The 15,000-nt window shown below is 34.3% G+C and overlaps 1 protein-coding gene across 3 annotated transcripts in view; it reads left to right on the top strand.

The window, feature by feature from the left end:
* The window catches only part of LOC136851575 (uncharacterized), a 1,000,137-nt gene that overhangs the window by 707,314 nt on the left and 277,823 nt on the right, over positions 1-15,000 (top strand). For all 3 annotated transcript variants that reach the window (XM_067125846.1, XM_067125848.1, XM_067125845.1), the window contains one exon: positions 2,224-2,332. In XM_067125846.1, the coding sequence (XP_066981947.1) occupies positions 2,224-2,332 (109 nt within the window). The remainder of the gene's footprint in view (positions 1-2,223; positions 2,333-15,000) is intronic.

The following is a 15,000-nucleotide window of genomic DNA, read 5'->3' as shown; positions in this document are numbered from 1 at the left end:
TTCAGCAGTGTTGAGGTTTTATTCTCTTTCTTTACAGTCGGCAAGTATGTTCCAATAGTTATTTTGAGTTTGCAGTTGCTTTCGTCAGGCACAGTATTATTTTTCCCGTCTTATGATATCGTGTGTACTAGTAGAAAATTTAGATCATCATTTGTGTTTAAGTGATTGTTTTGATTCGAGTTTTTGGGAGGCTTATTTTTATATTAGTTTTATCGGATTGTAATTATTGTTAATACTAATGGCTGAAGTTTAACCTAGTAGTCAAAAGATCCACAGCTGCGCGTGCCCACACGAGAGAGAGAGAGAGAGAGAGAGAGAGAGAGAGAGAGAGAGAGAGAGAGAGAGAGAGAACAAGTCTAGGTCAGAAGCGCCCGATTAAGCGTATCAGCTGAATACTTTCTAATTATCGAACAGCACCATAGGTTACGCGTTACATCTACTGGAAATTAAGCTTTCACATGGCATAAAATGATTATCGAATCGAAGGCACTGTATCTTATCGCTGAAAGGAGTTAATAACTTTGATGTGGGTAAGTTTTGATAGAGAAAAAATTCTCTCTCTCTCTCTCTCTCTGTCTCTCTCTCTCTCTCTCTCTCTCTCTCTCATAATATATATATATATGTGTGTGTGTGTATGTATATGTGTATGTATGTACGTATGCTTTTGTGCGTGTTGGTACACGATAGACAACATGCAGCGTAATTGGCTATGAGGTGTAGTGTTGAATATTTGCCTTCATGTAATTAAGGACAGAGATATCTTAAAGGCAATCTTGATAGAGAAAATCAGTTGAAACCGCCCCCAAGTGTTAGGTGGTGGTACTACTTAAACAAGTCATATACGAGTCCCCTAAGCGAAATACGTCATTTTCTTTCTGCTGCTGCTGTTTAGTTGGTGGGGTTTCATTGGTGTTTTCTAAACATGCGCTCTAATGATGATTGATCTTGTTAACAATGATTTTACGGATCCTTTAAAGAATTTATGAGAGGAATATAGATTAGGTCGGTAAGAAATTATTTTTAATTTTTTCGTTTGTTTATATTTTTCATCATGGAGTTACCCCCAACCGGGGAAGGTTCCAGAGAATAAACCACACAAAAGTCGTTGCCACATTCATACTTACACTGCCGACTGATGGATGAATCCCACCCCTTGTGCAGAAAATTTCCACAACATTGGTTGCTTCATACACTTAACAGAAAGCTGATGAGGTGCGCGAAAAACCCCTTTCATCTTTTATCTTGTACACAATATCCTGCTTCGTGAATGTTAAGAACCCTCCTTTCCAGTCATTTCTAAGTTTGACCAATTCTTCGTCTTCAATTCTTTTCACCTGGCCAAACCATCTCAAAACGCTGGTGAAGCTTTTCACCCTCGTTAAACATTTTACTTTAATAACGCATAAATTTATTTAATGCAATACTGTATCCATCTTTGTTATCAGAGATAAGTGTCATTTTTTTTATCCCGGCCTGCAACAAATTTCTGAGCTAATCCTGATGTCTGTGCAATATGAAATAAAATCGTGACTGGCAAATTGTGTGCTTATGTTAAATGCGTAATGTATACCCATTCAAATTTATCTAAAATAACACCCATAACATTCGAAAGTTCTTACAGTTTTATCACTTATTGCCACGTTACTGATTTTAGTTATCAGATAACCACGAGTTATGATACTTTTGAAGGCTGTAAATCAGTTGACATAGATTCTTATCATATTTTCTACGTACACGGAGTATGGGTAATGCCAATAGTGAACAGTTCACATTCTTTTAGAAACTAGTTTATCAGTTTCTAAGTTATGCTTTTCAGAGTGGGTATTAACTCAGAGCATGGATGTATTGTCTAAGCAGATGGTTAAGTATTTGTCGAATTAAGTTGGGATGTATGCTTAGTTTGTTTTAAACACGATATCCTGATTTATAAACACTTTTTTTTACTGATTTGTGAGCATAGAGCATTTTAATAAATTACTATTTTATTAGATACCAGCTACAATTGAGAAATTCTTTTTACTGTTGTCCAAGGTCGATAGCTACAGCATTTTTTGCAACAATATGCAGTGCAATTATTTTGATTTTATTTATTTAGTTATTTTTTACCAAGTAGCCTAGGTATGAAAAGATTTATGGTATACAAATACTTAACCTATGTTGTTACCATTGCACGTTTTCTCAAGATCTCGGAAATTAACTTGTATTTATTATTTTCTTTTGCAGAGCTCCCCTATTCCACAAACTCGGCGAGCTGTCAATGGTTTAAGACAGTGCGATTCGCTCGAAAATGTATGCGATTCGAATCACGATGACCAGATAGAGAATGGACTTGGTAAGTTACCCATAAGCATGTTCGTTTTCTTTTAGTTATAAAGAAAATAGAAACTTCACATTTTAGGGTTAACTTTAATAATTTACTTCTTTTTAAGAGCAATTTTTTTTTTTTTTTTTGTGGAATGTTTCCCGTTTATTTTGTCGTATGACAAATACAGTAAAAATTGCGGTAGAACTAAGTGGTAGGACCGAGGTATCATTTATTGCATTTTTAGGCAAAACTGAAGACTACTACCATAGCTTGGTTCCCGCCAATCGGCGACCGTAACATTTACCGCCTTTTGCTTAGCTTTTTGTCTATATTTATGCCTTTTGTTTGTGTTCATGATATTTATAGTCTTTTGTTTATGTTTTACGGTCATCTCCAAGGGGCTAGTACTAAACACGGCGCCTATTTTGGACTTAAACTGATAGTTACTGAACCCGAGGGGCGCGGTAGTAGCCTTCATTGTTACCCAGTTCTATAGGGTATTCATTTACCGATCTGTTTTGAGATGGATTTTGGGTGTAATCAGTACATATAATCCATACCGTTAATCTTTCCCCCAGCTTGTCAGCGATTATTGAACTTCGTCCTAATTAAGCGTTCCTTTATTTTTACGTCAAGTATAGTTATATCAGACCAGTATCCTACAATCTCGTTACAGTAGCTAATCTCTCTCTCTCTCTCTCTCTCTCTCTCTCTCTCTCTCTCTCTCTCTCTCTCTCTCTCTCTCTCTCTCAAGGTTAATTAAATTCCATTTTCTAAACAGCACTGTGTTGAACGTCAAGTTGCATTTATCATCATTATCATAATCATCACCAGTACATCTGAGTTTCCCCAGAAAGGTACACGACAGCTGATTGCTTATAATATGTACTTTTACCCGTCGTCTGTAATTACCGGTTACTGGTTTAATAATAGTTACTTCCATCAGTTCTGCGGAGTAATTTGATTAGTGGCGCTGTGTCATACTTAATTTGCCCAGAGACGGAAGGGTTAATAATGCTTTGTTATGATTACAGAACAATGAAGTACCCTTGGTTTTCTAATGTGAAATGCGTTTTATAATTATTATCTATATACGTTCGTTCGTACACACGTTTATGTTTACTTCTCTTTTATTGTATTTTTTTCATATACGACTTTTTTTTTTTTGAGTGGATAATGCTAAAGAGCACAACCTTCCCATTTGTAAGCTGGTCTGGTGGTTGAGTATGCTAGCCCCATGCCGTTTTATCTTGACTCCACCAGATGCTGGTACCCACCACAGCTGTGAAATTTGTGCTATTTTTTTAATTTTGATATAATATATATATATATATATATATATATATATATATATATATATATATATATATATATATATATATATATGTGTGTGTGTGTGTGTGTGTGTGTGTGTGTATGTATGTATGTATCTGTCTGTCTATCTATATCAGACAACAAAGATTGTATATACTGCAATGGCATGAAACATGCAAAATCAAAATCTGAACGCGAACCAAAGAAAAAAGAAAAATAAATCACCCTCGCAGATTTCAATTCCCTCCGAACGTTCTGTGTGCACACGATTCCGAGCGATGAAAAATTGGTCCGAGTAGCGCTGTGTGAATAAGAAACGAAGTTGAATATGAATAGCGACAATCTAATTTTCATATCGGAACGAGAAGGTGAGACAAGAAAAATAATTGGGTGTGCTTGCGAATAGCACTAGTGTTTGGAGTCTCTCTCTCTCTCTCTCTCTCTCTCTCTCTCGTATGTTTGGTTTTACTGTATGATTAAATGTCTATAATCCATCACAACCTGTTTATTTTTCAAGCGTGTGTTGTGCTTGGGTACTGTTGCATAAAGGCGCTCTCTCTCTCTCTCTCTCTCTCTCTCTCTCTCTCTCTCTCTCTCTCTCTCTCTCTCTCTCTCTCTCTCCATATGTATATATATATGTGTATGTATGTATGTGTGTATATATATATATACATATATATATATATATATATAATATATATATATATATATATATATATATATATATATATATATATATATATGATCATGAAGCTACAAATATCGCTTAATATCAAATCCACGCTACCTCAGGAATATCCCCGACGGGGAATTATCACCGGTGTGATAAATAAAAAAATGTCATATATATATATATATATATATATATATATATATATATATATATATATATATATATATATATATATATATATATATATATCTGTGATGTAAGAAATCACCAGTACAAAGCAAGATGAGCTATTTTTATTTTAGCTATATTGATTCTAAGGATTATTTGACCAGTGTAAGACAGATGTCACCCATAAAATATTTTGTTGCGTTTCTTTTTATGACGATCATTTTTTCTGCATTGGTTGGTGCACAATAAATCGATTCCGATTTTTGAACTTTTCTTTGAACACATGGATTTTCAACGTAAGTGGTAACACAGTCTTTTTAATACTTTGTTGAGATCATTTGTATTTCCTTGCGATGTTAAGAGTTATGTTGCACTTTTAGGATTAAATTCTTTTTATGCTGCAGTGCTGTTGTGTGTTTGTGTAAGAAATAGAACTAACTGTAGTTTTAAATATGTATTTTTAATATAGTGATTCTTTAGAATTATTGAATTACCACAGGTTTGATCTTGAAAAAAATTGGGTGAGATATTTATAGAACTTCTTTCACAGATTTCTTTTTATGAGTTTCACCACCTTTGGTATTTTGGAATCTCAAAGATAGCCTTCCTTTCTTTGCATCTCTCCTCTGTATACCTACATTGGCGTCCCATCTTCAAATCCCAGATGAATGAGATGAAGCACGAACACAGCTAAGAGAGAGAGAGAGAGAGAGAGAGAGAGAGAGAGAGAGAGAGAGAGAGAGAGAGAGAGAGAGAGGCGCCACTCGATTTGGGAAGTGTAACTAGGACGGATGTAGCACGCTCTGTGCAACTTGGCCTTTCTTATCCCCGTTCTTATCCCCTTTTCCTTGAGATCACCTTTGGAATGTGGGGATTAATGGACGGGGTAGCTAATGGCTGGTCGCTGAGTGCGGCCTTATGTGTCATTTGTCCTCGAACACGAGTAAATGGGAGGCTGTTTTTGGGAAGACGAATAGTAGGAGGTGGGAGATGAGGAGGAATTTGTAAGATGTGACGCAATTCTCATGGCTAAGTAGGTTGACCGAGAATGGTCCGGAGGAATTTGTCTCGTCTGGTTTGCATTGTGGGTTTTGTTTCTTTACATCTTCATATTGAGATCTTCTACATTTTTCTTTGTGCGATGATATGTTCATTTTTCATCCCACCCCCCTTATTTTTCATTCTCTCTTTAATCCTATCAAATTTTTTTAGCCAGAAAACACTACTTGCCAGAGCCAGTCCACCATAACTTAATTTTGAACACTCTCTCTCTCTCTCTCTCTCTCTCTCTCTCTCTCTCTCTCTCTCTCTCTCTCTCTCTCTATATATATATATATATATATATATATATATATATATATATATATATATATATATATATATATATATATATATATATATATATATATATTTATATATATATATAATGTATGTATGTATATTATATATATACTTTATATATATACATACATACATGCTGCATAAATTATATTTAATGTTTTTTTGGCGCTTTCTTATTGTGCATGTCGAGTTTCCTTCTTCAGATTAGAGTACATGAAATCATGCCTTTAAGGTCATGAATTTATACACCCTGATGAGTATTCTGATATGGACTTCCTGTATTTAGATAAGGACTTATTTTAATTTGAAAAGATGGAGCATTTAATTATCATCAACTAAGTGCCTTGCTCGGGTTTAGCCCCGATAAATAAATTCCGGGCAAACTCACGGAGGGATATCATTATGGGCAATGGACCCAAATGAAAGCGAGGCATAAACGAGAGTAATGAGAGGAGAATATGTAGCAAGAGTCCCGGGGACTTTGCTAATTGTAAATTGACAGTCCCTCCATTTGTCGTCTGTAATTCCGCTTCGGTGATTAGTCCGGCAAATTAATTTGCTTTTCGTGACCTCTTCTCGTTTATCCGAAGCCGAGTCGTGGCTGTTTTTGCCCCGTTCCCTTTAATAAGATAACGTCGCGGCGGCGTTATTGGATTCCGAATGGGATTCGGTCAAGTGTCTGTCTCTGCGTTGTCGAGGGAGGATTTGTCCTTTCCGTGATGTTGGGGACGGGGGACTAGGAAAGATAACTGTCGATGGGAAGGATAACTGTTTATTGTTTAGGCTCATATCATCATTTGGTGAACAGTTGAAATTAGTTTCAGGTTACCCATTCTCGGCTCAGAGGATGTCAGATATCGATCAAGAATATGGTTACATCTTGTCTCAGTTTTCTTCAGTATTTTTTTAAAATCAGTATTTTTTTTTAAAAATCTTTCCTTGTAATTGTATGTGCATTTATATGAATGGTTGAGCTCTCGCCTTCCTCCAGTATTTTTTTTTTTTTTTTTTTTTTTTTTTTTTTAGTCTTTTCATGTAATTGTATGTTTACGTAAAATATATCTCATCTCCCAGAAAGACTACACATATAGCAGATTACGTTATGTTTCTGTCTTTTTCACCACGAGGAATTTTTTTAATACATATCAGCTACAAGGTGAATAGAGTAATAAGGCGATGACTGTTTTGTATAGATTTAATCTTGAGTCATAACCTCAGTCGTGAGAAAAAAAATGTCGAAATTAGAATTGCAAAATTTCTAAAACATCTTGTCGATCCCAAGGAGTACATTTTATTATTATTATTATTATTATTATTATTTTATTATTATTATTATTATTATTATTATTATTATTATTATTATTATTATTATTATTTGATATGAAAATTACATTACATAAAAGAAAATGAACTAATATGTGAAAGGATTGATTTTCAAATCATCATTGTCATGCTACGCACTATTTACTTCATTGTCATTCTTGGAAGGTTTCATTTTTGCAAAATGAAAAAAATCTTTTATCTATCTATCTATCTATCTATCTATCTATCTTTATCTGTCTGTCTGTCTATATATATATATATATATATATATCTATATATATATCTGTATGTCTATATATGTCTATATATCATATATATATATATATATATATATATATAAATATATATATATATATATATATATATATATATATATATATATATATATATATATATATACATACATATGAACTTTGACCTCTAAGTATGTACTTGAATCAGACCTGTCTGTAATACCTCGCAAACGACTTCTGCTGGGAACTTGCGTAAGGGGACCAGTTTGCAAGTTTGCAACTTGCTAGGTTCAGCCGTTTGGGCGAAGAAGATGAACATTTTATATATATATATATATATATATATATATATATATATATATATATATATATATATATATATATATATATATATATATATATATATATATATATATATATATATATATATAATAGTGTGTTTCGTTCTTTTATTTTTCTAAGTGTAAGAAACAAATCATGCGCCTTTTTTTTATTTTTTGCGGAAAATCTTCGTCATCACGTTTTGATACATGCTTTTTAAATTTTATTGAGTTTGTCGTATTCAGATATAGGCGTGATTTGTTTTAAAAGTGAATTTCATTCTTTGCCCATAGGTAACAGAAAGTTCAGTGATAACTATTGGCATGACCATTTTGATGTAATATTTTTTTTATATTTTGTTTGGGTGCGATGATCGCCATTAAAACAAGGCCAAGAGACGAAAGTAGATTAGAAAGTAACGAGATATCGAAAAGAAAGTTTGAAACTTTTCCTGTAAAAGGATGTTGTTGTAAAATGAAATCATTTGTTAATTTGAAAGTTTTACTTTCTTTTGCGGGGAAGTATTTTTGCCTTTTCGATTCGCGCGGTCAAGCTGTGTGATTTCAACACCAGCGACGTGATTTTATTCTCTCTCATTTATTATTTAATTTCTCACATTTACAATATATGACCAATTTAGAAAAATGTCAAATCTTTCGCCTTAGTTTATATTGTATTGTATTTATGGCTTATTTCCTGTTATTCAAATATATTTGGTAATTTTTACGTAAGACAGCTACTTTTGCTAAATTTTCTGCTCTTATGATTTATTAAAAATCAGAGTGTTTACTATTGCTCACTCTGTCCTTGCAAATTTCTAGACGATCTTCAAATGCGTTGTTGTTTTTTGTTACGTTAAAAAAACTGTCTTTACTGATAGTGTTAAGATTTAATCTGCTGATATTGGGCTCAATGGCACTTAATCATGCGCAAGAACTACTTGCATATTTTTGCCCTTTAATTAGGCTTAGAGAGAGAGAGAGAGAGAGAGAGAGAGAGAGAGAGAGAGAGAGAGAGAGAGAGAAATACTCGTAATTTTCTTCCTTGAATTCACTAGATATATTTCTTATCCTTGGTTTTTCAGTCTTCCTTATATTTTATCACTGAAATTTTGTTATCCTCATTATATTCTCATTAAACTTGATAGTATGGTATAACGTCATTTCTTAACTTCTAACGGTGATAATTCATGGCGAACAAGTTCATTTTCTTCAGTGACGGAGAGAATTTTTTAAAACTTCTTTCTGGAAAGAAAGAGAGAGAACATGAAGCTAATTTACCCAAAAGACAGTTAAGTAGAAGAGAAAGAAAGAATATTTAAATTTTCTGCTAATGACAAAAAGAGAGAGAGAGAGAGAATCTTTCAACTAATTTTCTGTAAATGACCACTAACGGAGGCAGGGGACCATTTTATTTTATTTTATTTTATTTTATTTTATTTTTTTGTAAATGACACATAGAACCAAAGAGAGTAAGATCACTAAGAGGAAGATATCATTCATTTCTGGCAAGTAACAACCTACGGAGAGAGAGAGAGAGAGAAAGAGAGAGAGAGAAGAGGTCTTTTAACTAATTTTCTGCAAGTGACAAGTAATGTGGTTAACTGTCCACCATATGTTCGGAAGGGGAACTTGCGCTCTGGCATTGGGTAATGGACAACCACTTCCTTGAGTTCTAGGTTAGAAACACGGAGATTTTTCAGGGCTCACCTTGGTAAGAAAACGTCTGTTCCGGTACAGCCCTGTCGTTTCAGGTTCCTTCGATTCCGTTCTGCTTTGGTTGTGTTCGTGTAACGGACGGTCAGGTTAGGACACTATATTTCTAATTTCTCTGTTCATTTTCCCCAGATATTTATTTTTTTTTTTTCATGCTGTAATATAGTTAGTTTAGGCGTTGACTTTCGTCACTGTACTCATTTTTTTTTTCTATCTCTCTCTTTGAGGTTTTAATTTTCCAATGTTATTTTTCTGTGTGTGAAATTTTTTTAAATTTCATATCTACTTAACGATAATGTTAAGAATTTTTCCTATAGTAGGTTCCAGTTTACAAAGCGCCATTATCATTTTCATGCATATAGTTTTCGTTTTCTTAATGTGATCATTTTCGTTCGATTGCTTTTTGTTTCTGTTGTTTGAGTTCTTATGAAAGTTTTAAGTTATCTATCAACTGTAGCATTTGTAGGATTTTTTGTGAATGAATGGGCTCTTCCATAATTTTTATTTTTAATGTAGGAAGGCAAATGGGGAGCTTTGTACAGTATAGGATTTTCTTTGTATATTTTTCTTGCATTGCTTACAGCCGTTGCAGGAGGTATGTAGGCAGCAATGACTCAAGTTTGTTCTCACTTTCAAGATAGCGATTACGAGTGCTCACATCCGTTTGATATCCTGGGATTTTTAACTTCGCTTTTTGATCATCTTTACCACGACAGTTAGTCAGAAAAGATAATATGTTTAATTATTAAAAAAGGCTCGGAAAAAATCCAAGGAAAAGCTCTAATCTCTTCCGGTTTTCTCATTAATTGGCAAGGCGTATTTGATAGCTGCCTCCTGCCTTGTATGTTTATATTCTCGTATTTTTTTACTTTTTAGTTTTCTGTAAAAGAAAACTGTTGTGTCGGCTTTGTCTGTCCGTCTGCACTTTTTCTGTCCGCCCTCAGATCTCAAAAACTAAAGAGGCTAGAGGGCTGCAAATAGGTATGTTGATCATCCACCCTCAAATCATCAAACATAACAAATCGCAGCCCTCTAGCCTCAGTAGTTTTTATTTTATTTAAGGTTAAAGTTAGCCATAATCGTGCTCCTGGCAGCGATACAGAACAGGCCACCACCGGGCCGTGGTTAAAGTTTCGTGGGCCTCTGCTCATACAGCATTATCAGCATTATACCGAGACCACAGAAAGATAGATCTATTTTCGGTGGCCTTGAGTATACGTTGTAGTGGCTGCACGGAAAACTTGATTGCGCCGAAGAAACTTCGGCGCATTTTTTACATGATAAAGTTTGTATTTTATATGTTGCCAAAGAGATAAATATTTATCAAAATATAGCCTTGTTTGATTTAGCCGTGTTGTAAAATTTTCAAATTGATCCATGTTATGACATTTTCTCAGTTTCGCCCATTTTCTCAAACTTTCGGTTTTAATAAAGTTATTAACTATATACAGTGTAAGTTGATCACATATATCATGTATAAATTTTTAGATTTTTCAGTTTTCTCTAAGGACTAGTGTTGCAGTATTTGTATTCGTTTCGCGCTTGTAAACGTGTATACACATACACAAACACACACACACACACACACACTCGCTATATATATATATATATATATACATATATTATTTACATATATATATATATATATATATATATATATATATATATATATATATATATATATATATTTATTTATGTTATATGATTATATGTTATATTTATATATATATATATATATATATATATATATATATATATATATATATTAGTGAGTGTGTATGTGTAAATAATAATGCATATCCCTGGTTCGTATTGCTGTCTACTTCTCTCACTCTCTTTAAAATGTGTGTACATTGTATATTCACAGAATACGAATATATCGTTAAAGTTTTAATTGGAAAATGCTGTATATAAAATGCCTTTATTTCTAAAAGCGTATCAGATGACTTGACTTTCCTCCTGCGTATGTAGTAGTGCGCATTATTCGGATTACATCCCCACCCCTGCACCTTCCTTTATCCTAACCGCCCCCCACCCAATAACATCACCCCTTCACCCCTCCCCCTTCCTCCCATCATCATCTTCCTGCCCTTTTCTTCCCTGAAACTTTTACCTATTCCCTTTTATGCCATTACGTGATAAGGAACCGCCCCTGTGGCGAGGGCTCTTCCTGCGGCCATTACTTGATGACGTGACGATGACCTCCATTTTTATAATTTGCCCTTTGCCGGGACTTTCTGAAAGGGAAGAGAGAGAGAGAGAGAGAGAGAGAGAGAGAGAGAGAGAGAGAGAGAGAGAGAGCGAGCAAGTGTGTAGGAGGTAGGGGATTAGTAGTGGTAGTAGTAGCCATTGCCATTGTTTACCCTCACAAATAGAATAGTTTTACTGAGGAACATAAAAATCAAACAATAACACCTTCAGGCTTTGTCGTCCTAACGTCATCCTTTCGTATCCCACTGGACTCGTTTCTTCCTCCTATTTTCAGACTTTGATTCCATTTTTATTATAAGTCGGTGAATTTTACAATTCTGACTCATTCCCACCAAATGATTCATCTCGTACTTTTTCCGGTATTATCTTTTTTAGTTTGTTCTTTTATTGATTTATGCATTTCTTTCATCATATGTTTTGCGTCAGTTCCTTTGCTAAATATATTTCCGAAACATTCCTAGTTTCTTACCTGAAATTTGTTTTCGTGATATATACTTGTACAGTTTTCTAGTAGACAGTTTTCCCCGTTTTGCAAACTGTAAGTTCTTCATGTATATAGAAGTGATGTTCCTCAGTTGTCCATCAGAAATTCATTTATATCTCTCAAGCACCATACATGCTAATTACTCAAGCACCATTTATGCTAATTACTTGAATTAATCACCCTCAGTTGTGTTCAAGATTACCAGAGTCAATTGAAAGATACTCGGTTGTCACACCAAGCACACACAAACGGATGATTACCGCCCATATTAGAACCTGGGGAAACCAGGCAGTTGGCTGCAGGTGACTCGGCCCTCCAAACATCCAATCCGTAGCTCACAGAGACGGTGAAGATCTGTCAGTCCATAAGAGGGGCTTGAACTTGGGACCAGCAAGGTGGGAAGTTGAGGCAGTGCCACTCAGTGCCACGTCTCTGAAGTGATGCAGATTAGGAATTATGAAAATTCGCTTTCAGTTTTACCGTTCTCCTTGTCGGTAAAGGAAATTATATTCGTATTTGTAAATTCCACTTGATCATGTGACATTTGAGATGAATGAAATGGATCGGTGCTGCTAGATATAAAATGAAATTAAAATTAAAGAAGTAAATAATTATAAAAATAATTAGAAGAAAATGAAAAATTCTTTTTTGGGTGTCCTTTGGGACATTGGGAATCCGACATTTTAAAAGTCCATATCCTTATTCTCTCTATAAGAGTAGTTTTTTCCCCTCCTCCCCCAAATACCCTTCCTACCCCACAACCCTTTCCCCACCTCCCTCCAACTTCCTCCCTTTGCTTTTTGCTTCGGCTGGGAATTCAATTATCAGGGTGATGAAGACAAGCCCTGCCATTGTTATAGTTTCATTTACATTCATAGGAGGTCCAGTCTCGCCGCGGAGACTTCATTCCTGTTATTGTTGTTAGTACTCAGGGTCGTTATGTTTTATTTATATAATTACAGAGTTGCGTAAGTCGTCTTTTTTTCTGAAAAGGCTTGTCTTTAAACGTTGTTTGTTTTACACATACATTCTAATTTCTCCAATTTTACAAGAATAATAAATAAAATAATCGCCTTTAGTATGAAACTCACCCATAACTTACTGCACCTACAACTCAACTTGATCTAATTTCGAAATTATTTTGATATCCATCTTTATATAATTAATGACAGAACTAGCGCAATTGCAATGCAGTGAAAATGACTTTCAGGATTTTGATAATAGTAATAAAATGTCCGGATAGAATATTGGGTCGTCGAAGGGACAGCGGAAATTAATTAAATTCGGCGAGATTTGTGGAGTTGGGAGTTTTGGGCGGGAGGCTGTAAGGGATGACGTCACTCTTCCCAATTATTCATCTGAATACCGGATGGCCTAAGAAATAAACACTTCGGTTTTATATAAACAAGAGGAGAAAGTTTGATCTTTTTTATTATTATTATTATTATTATTATTATTATTATTATTATTATTATTATTAAGCATTTTTTTTAATACTGTTCATACTTTCATTATCATCCGCATCATAGCCTCGAATGCCATGTGACCCAAAGGGCCTCTGAAATTCTGCCACTCGTCTTTCCTGTGCTTTCACTTCCACCAGTCTTCACTCTTCTCTCTCAGTATCCCATCTCAAAGCCTTCATCCAATTAGGTCTGGGTCTTTCAATACTTCTGGTTGACCTTATCAAATACAATTCTCATCTTCCCTTCACTATTATATCATCTACTGACGGAACATCTTTTAAGTTCCTTTATGGTATAACTGCTCAATCAAACCTGTTCCATTATCAAATTGAGGAAATCTTTTAGATATAGATTTATTGTCATATGAATCATGAGACCTTATGGAAACACTAAATTTACTGTAGCCATACAAATCCCTCTTGACTTGTTTATTGGCACTCACGGTAGAAGGGAAACCAATTATTCAAGATTTACTCTCTCTCTCTCTCTCTCTCTCTCTCTCTCTCTCTCTCTCTCTCTCTCTCTCTCTCTCTCTCTCTCTCTCTCTCTCTCTCTCTCTCTCTAAAGGAATTTATCAAATCTGGAGTTCACTAAGGCGTGATTGAAAATATAGCCTTGAAGGTTGTGAACAAAATGTTGGAATATTAGAATGTTTTTATTATGTTATAGTTCTTGTGAAGATAATTTAGGTATTTTAGTATATATATATATATATATATATATATATATATATATATATATATATATATATATATACAGTATATATTGTATATATATATACATAGTCATTTCAGCCCGACTCAGAATGAAAATAAAAAATATCAGTAATCTCAGTTGTTTCTTTGTGAATTTTATTTTATCATTTTATTAAATGAGGAGACTAAATAAATAAATAAATAAATGGAAGAACAAGAAACCAAATTCCTCCGCCAGTGGAGAGACGAGAAATCCACGCTGTGAACTGAGGTTTCTCTGTTAAAGCCTTTATCAAAGGAGGTACGTTTCCAAGCAAGTCGTCTAATTTTGCCAGCAGCTGGAAAGAGCTTACGGTCGAGTGAAAACGTGTCAGAACTGGAAATAGATAGTTCTTATTTCATTGTTTACAAGTATTAATAGTGACAGTATTTCTCCTTGTTAGTCTTAGAATTGTTATATATCAAGCAGGAGTGGGGACATACAGAAACTGGAAATGGATGGTTTTTATTTCATTGTTTACTAATAATAATAATAATAATAATAGAGTATTTGTTTTTCCTGGTCCCAGAATTGTTTCATAGCAAGTAGGAGTGGTAAATATAAGGAAATAGAGAGAGAGAGAGAGTGGGGCCGTGATTGACCGACTCACGGTGGTGGGTTGATTGGTTAATCAATCAGACGTAGACTTTTGCTGTCAGGACACCTGTCATCCAGAGATTGAAGAACGGTTAGGCGAACTATGCCGTGAAT

The sequence above is a fragment of the Macrobrachium rosenbergii genome, chromosome 23 (genome assembly GCF_040412425.1).
Source record: "Macrobrachium rosenbergii isolate ZJJX-2024 chromosome 23, ASM4041242v1, whole genome shotgun sequence".
NCBI classification, from domain to species: domain Eukaryota; kingdom Metazoa; phylum Arthropoda; class Malacostraca; order Decapoda; family Palaemonidae; genus Macrobrachium; species Macrobrachium rosenbergii.
Note: the sequence above shows the minus strand (reverse complement) of the source record. Positions and strands in the feature narration are given on the sequence as shown.